At 45.1% G+C, this 6,034-nt stretch overlaps 1 protein-coding gene across 1 annotated transcript in view; it reads left to right on the top strand.

Moving 5' to 3' along the window:
• The first annotated feature begins 338 nt into the window (after nucleotides 1-338).
• The window catches only part of LOC115163640 (2-phosphoxylose phosphatase 1), a 31,551-nt gene continuing 25,855 nt past the window's right edge, over nucleotides 339-6,034 (top strand). The window contains exons 1-2 of the mRNA XM_029715683.1: nucleotides 339-475; nucleotides 1,482-1,625. Coding sequence (XP_029571543.1) covers nucleotides 1,547-1,625 — 79 coding nt within the window. The 5' untranslated portion in view covers nucleotides 339-475; nucleotides 1,482-1,546. The remainder of the gene's footprint in view (nucleotides 476-1,481; nucleotides 1,626-6,034) is intronic.

Here is a 6,034-nt window from a genome sequence, read left to right as displayed (position 1 = left end):
TTTACTTTTACTACAGTATGACTTTTGGGTACTTTTTCCACCACTGTCAAAAGCATCTACTGATTATAGGCCTAGTATACGTAGAACTATGGGCCGGGGAAAATAACCTTCAAGCTGTTTCTCTGCTAAATTATTCCTATTTTGATGCAATCGTTTAGAATAACTTCTTTTATCACAACATTATATCGGTTGATGGCCATAGCATAATGGTGATGACAGGACGATCCTCCACGTTTCACACCAGAATAGTGAGATGCGAGACAGAAGTAGAGGGGTGCATTGCGAAGGTTTTCCAGGAGACGGCGCAGTGAGCCATTACGTTTCAGTTGCAGATGAAAAGGGGTGTAGGAGGCTAGCACAGCAAAGTGGAGCCAGCAAGCAGGACCCAGGACAGCCACACCGATAGGGAGTTCAGAGGAGTGAAAGCCGGCACGGCGCTGGGTGGACTCAAGGTCTGATTGAGGCTCGCTACTTGGTAAGATTATCCGAGATAATATGTTAATTCGGCAGTTTAGCTACTTCGTATTTTCCCACGAGTTTGTCCTGAATAGGTACATTGTAAACAAAGGCTTGGCGTTTTGTAATAACGTCGTTATTAATGTAGCTACGAATTCACCGAAACCATTCGATTCTGCAAAAAAACCGACAAGTTTACTACCACATATTTAGCTTTACAAGCTGTAAATGTATGTTATACCGGAAGCATTGATGCTTCTATAGTGCATGTGTTAGATATAACAATATGAAAGTTATCTAGATAGCCAGTTCGCTAGCTAACAAATAATCCCTTCCCTTGTAGCTGGTCAGCATAGCTTTGTAGCCGAGACGAGCAGACAAGCTGTCACAATGCAGCCTCAACATTGTTTTAATTAGTGCAATCATCATGAAATAGTATCTCCTCTCAGGTAGCCTACTACAATGTTTCAGTAACGTTAATCACTACAGGAGTTCCACAGAAGTGTCACCACATTAAGATGCATACAGGTTAGCTACATATAATAACATTTATACATTGAGAAGCAAAAAAACATTTTTGAGACAGTTTAGTTTGTCCAACTATAAACCTTATAATTGTTTCATATTTGCATGAACATGTTTTGAGAGAACATCTCAAGTCATGTAGGCAGTTTCTGAGGGGAGGTGATTGAGGATAATGATTGAGGCACCCTTTTTACCTCATCTAGCCATGCTCTTATTTTTAGTCTGTCTAATAGTAGGGTTGCGTTGTGTATAACTGACGTAAATGGTGGGTTTTTTACATGTTCTTTCTGCCTTTCCCTCCCTGATTGTTCCTATATCCCTGCTCTCTCATAGGTCTATTCATAGAAGGCAGGATGTGTAGTGGAAAATGCTACAAACTGCCGCTGGCTACTTTCTTTACTTCATTTGTGTGGTTCATTGTTTTTTCTTTCTATTGGTTTAGAGGCTGTTATAGGCATGTTTGTTTCATAATGTTGGTTGTCTTCGTTGTGTCAATTTAGACAGCAGGAATGGGGCAAGGTGTGGGTGGTTGACTGACAGGGAGACGGACCAATCACTTGTCAGGATGCTGGCTCGGAACCGCTTCATCCTCCTGGTGGTGGTGGGGGCGGTGCTGGCCATCGTGAGTCTCAGCCTCCAATTCTGTAAGTAAACTGTGTGTGTGTGTGTGTATGTGTTTGTGTGTTTGTGTAGTGTATTGTAGTGTCTACATCTGCCATTATTTGTTGCTGGAATTTGTGTGTGATTGTTTGGTGTGTATATCCAGGTGTGTTTGTGTATGATCACACGGTGTGTGTGTGTGTGTATTATATCTGACCACTAGTGTTTTCCACTCCAAGCGACCCATTTACATGGAAACAAAGACAGGTCCTCTAGAGACATTCTATATATAGACCAGTCCTATCCACTCTGATGCCCTGAGATACTCTTAAGTGTTCTCCCAATGATGTGTCGGTAGAAAATGGCCTCTGCCACCGTTAGGTCATTGTGCCCCATCTGTGCATAGAAACAATTCAGTGTCCCCGATGGTAATAAATACAAGGAAACAGGCCAAGTCGATTTGATGCGTAAGACTCTTACTGTGGATGGATGGAAGAGTCCTTTCGCTCTTATATGAAAATAACATAATTAGAAAGAAGGCTAGACTGGAGAATATTATTGAGCTGCAAAAATAGCATCCATATATGAATGAAAAATCCTAGTCCCAGATTATGTTGGGTATGAAATATGCTGTATAGTGCATACCTTTCTCTCTCTCTCTCTCTCTCTCTCTGTACCCTGCTCTCTTGCTTCAAGTCTTTACAGACGCCAGAAGAGATTGCAATTCTGTGAGTGTGTGTCTTAACTCTGCATTGAGAATGTGTGAACTCTGTGACCCTGTTGCCATCACTCCTCTCCCTCTCTCTCTCCCTCAAAAGCAGAGGTGTGTGTCTGTCTGAGGGGGATTGTAGGCTGAAGTAACTTTTAATGCACTACTTAAAACCATTCTCTGCTTCTGCCCTCTAATCTTCTCCTTTAGCAAAGACGAAAGGCAATAAAAGATTATGCTAAATGAAATCCCACTGTAAATTGTTACCGTTGAGTGTGTGCGTGCATGCGTGTGCACGACACACATGCATATGCCTAGGCTCGTATGGTTTCCTTAATTTGTCATTGAGAATGTGTCTTGACTCTTGATTGATTTCTCGATCACTTGAGGCAACATGGGATTTATGTAACCAATGTATGGTGTGTGTTAGCGTCCTCTCCTTCCCTGTCATGTGATCGGTAGGTTGTCTGTGTGTTGGAGAGAGGCTGTCATAACTTATTCATCAGACTGCAAGTCATTATCCTCTACTACAGGGGAAGGCCCAGTGGGACAGCAGCACTTCATGTTCCGTTGATTGTCATCCTTCTTTCTCCTCCACTTTCCCTCCCTCTCTTATCTGTTTTCTGCTCAAGTTATCTCTCTCTTTTTCTATTTCAGCCTCTGACTGTTATCTTCCTGTTTTGGTCTGTTCTTTCTTACGCTACTTCTGTCACTTTTCCTCTCTTCCTCCCTCCTTCCTTCCTTCCCTCCCTCCCTCCCTCCCCCACTCACTCCATCTTTCTTTTCCTTCGGATTATTTTGAACATTGGGAAAACAAGCCAGTGTATTGAATTTGTTTGCTGAAACTTGATTGATTATGGTGTGTGATCCAGACAGGCAATAACAGATGGTTTGCCATGACTCTGACACTCTGCCTGCCTCTACGACCTCTCTGAAATCTGGACTGGGGTCGCCATGGCAGCAGAGGCGTGACACCTGTTTGACAAGCGACCGGGAGTCCCACAGTAAGAGAGGTGTGAAGCTTAGAGGAACAGAGGACGGAGAAGGAGGGAAACGAAAACAGGAGGAGAGATATGGCGAGAGAGATAGAATAAAGGAAAGGAGAGACCGAGAGAGATGACAGGAGAGGGAATGGAAGAGGAGAGAGGGGGAGGCAATAACATCAACAGAGCGATACAGGAAAATATAGACTACAGGAATTGAAGGGAAGAAAGAAGAGAAAGATGAAAGGAGAGCAGAGAGAGAGAGCGTGATGGAGGAAAATACATGGATATAATGAGAAGAATGGAGAGGGAGAGAGATATAACATCAGAGGTAATAGAGAGAGGGGAGAGAATAATCCACAGAGATGAAGAGAGATATAACATCAGAGGAAATAGAGAGAGGAAGAGAATAATCCACAGAGATGAAGAGAGATATAACATCAGAGGAAATAGAGAGGGGAGAGAATAATCCACAGAGATGAAGAGAGATATAACATCAGAGGAAATAGAGAGAGGGGAGAGAATAATCCACAGAGATGAAGAGAGATATAACATCAGAGGAAATAGAGAGAGGAAGAGAATAATCCACAGAGATGAAGAGAGATATAACATCAGAGGAAATAGAGAGAGGAAGAGAATAATCCACAGAGATGAAGAGAGATATAACATCAGAGGAAATAGAGAGAGGAAGAGAATAATCCACAGAGATGAAGAGAGATATAACATCAGAGGAAATAGAGAGAGGGAGAGAATAATCCACAGAGATGAAGAGAGATATAACATCAGTGGAAATAGAGAGAGAGGAAGAGAATAATCCACAGAGATGAAGAGAGATATAACATCAGAGGTAATAGAGAGAGGGGGAGAGAAAGGAATAAGGAGAGAGAGAATACAGGAACGAAAGCCAAACTAACAGCGATGTGTTTTGGAGGATAGCTATGAGTCAGTGACATGGAGACAAACAGACCACAGGGATTAGAGGCAGACAGACAGATAGACCACGGGGAGTAGAGGCAGACAGACAGATAGACCACGGGGAGTAGAGGCAGACAGACAGATAGACCACGGGGAGTAGAGACAGACAGACAGATAGACCACGGGGAGTAGAGACAGACAGACAGATAGACCACGGGGAGTAGAGACAGACAGACCACGGGGAGTACAGACAGACAGACAGATAGACCACGGGGAGTAGAAGCAGACAGACAGACAGACCACGGGGAGTAGAGGCAGACAGACAGATAGACCACGGGGAGTAGAGACAGACAGACAGATAGATAGACCACGGGGAGTAGAGGCAGACAGACAGATAGACCACGGGGAGTAGAGGCAGACAGACAAATAGACCACGGGGAGTAGAGGCAGACAGACAGATAGACCATGGGGAGTAGAGGCAGACAGACAGATAGACCACGGGAGTAGAGGCAGACAGACATATCATACATGTTTAGAACTGATAATTGATCGCGTGGTGCAAGAATGACTGCAATTAATTGATAGTGTGTTTTATTGGTCGTGACAGTAGTGTGTGGTATTGGTCGTGACAGTAGTGTGGGGTATTGGTCGTGACAGTAGTGTGTGGTATTGGTCGTGACAGTAGTGTGGGGTATTGGTCGTGACAGTAGTGTGGGGTATTGGTCGTGACAGTAGTGTGTGGTATTGGTCGTGACAGTAGTGTGGGACAGTAGTGTGGGGTATTGGTCGTGACAGTAGTGTGGGGTGTTGGTCGTGACAGTAGTGTGGGGTATTGGTCGTTGCAGTAGTGTGGGGTATTGGTCGTGACAGTAGTGTGGGGTATTGGTCGTGACAGTAGTGTGGGGTATTGGTCGTGACAGTACTGTGTGGTATTGGTCGTGACAGTAGTGTGGGGTATTGGTCGGGACAGTAGTGTGTGGTATTGGTCGTGACAGTAGTGTGGGGTATTGGTCGGGACAGTAGTGTGTGGTATTGGTCGTGACAGTAGTGTGTGGTATTGGTCGTGACAGTAGTGTGGGGTATTGGTCGTGACAGTAGTGTGTGGTATTGGTCGTGACAGTAGTGTGGGGTATTGGTCGTGACAGTAGTGTGGGGTATTGGTCGTGACAGTAGTGTGGGTATTGGTCGGGACAGTAGTGTGAGGTATTGGTCGTGACAGTAGTGTGGGGTATTGGTCGTGACAGTAGTGTGGGGTATTGGTCGTGACAGTAGTGTGGGGTATTGGTCGTGACAGTAGTGTGGGGTATTGGTCGTGACAGTAGTGTGGGGTATTGGTCGTGACAGTAGTGTGGGGTATTGGTCGTGACAGTAGTGTGGGGTATTGGTCGTGACAGTAGTGTGGGGTATTGGTCGTGACAGTAGTGTGGGGTATTGGTCGTGACAGTAGTGTGTGGTATTGGTCGTGACAGTAGTGTGGGGTATTGGTCGTGACAGTAGTGTGGGGTATTGGTCGTGACAGTAGTGTGGGGTATTGGTCGGGACAGTAGTGTGTGGTATTGGTCGTGACAGTAGTGTGGGGTATTGGTCGTGACAGTAGTGTGGGGTATTGGTCGTGACAGTAGTGTGGGGTATTGGTCGTGACAGTAGTGTGGGGTATTGGTCGTGACAGTAGTGTGGGGTATTGGTCGTGACAGTAGTGTGGGGTATTGGTCGTGACAGTAGTGTGGGGTATTGGTCGTGACAGTAGTGTGTGGTATTGGTCGTGACAGTAGTGTGGGGTATTGGTCGTGACAGTAGTGTGTGGTATTGGTCGTGACAGTAGTGTGGGGTATTGGTCGTGACAGTA

This window comes from Salmo trutta, chromosome 26, assembly GCF_901001165.1.
Source record: "Salmo trutta chromosome 26, fSalTru1.1, whole genome shotgun sequence".
Classification (NCBI taxonomy): Eukaryota; Metazoa; Chordata; class Actinopteri; order Salmoniformes; family Salmonidae; genus Salmo; species Salmo trutta.
This window is presented reverse-complemented; position numbering and strand designations above follow the sequence as displayed.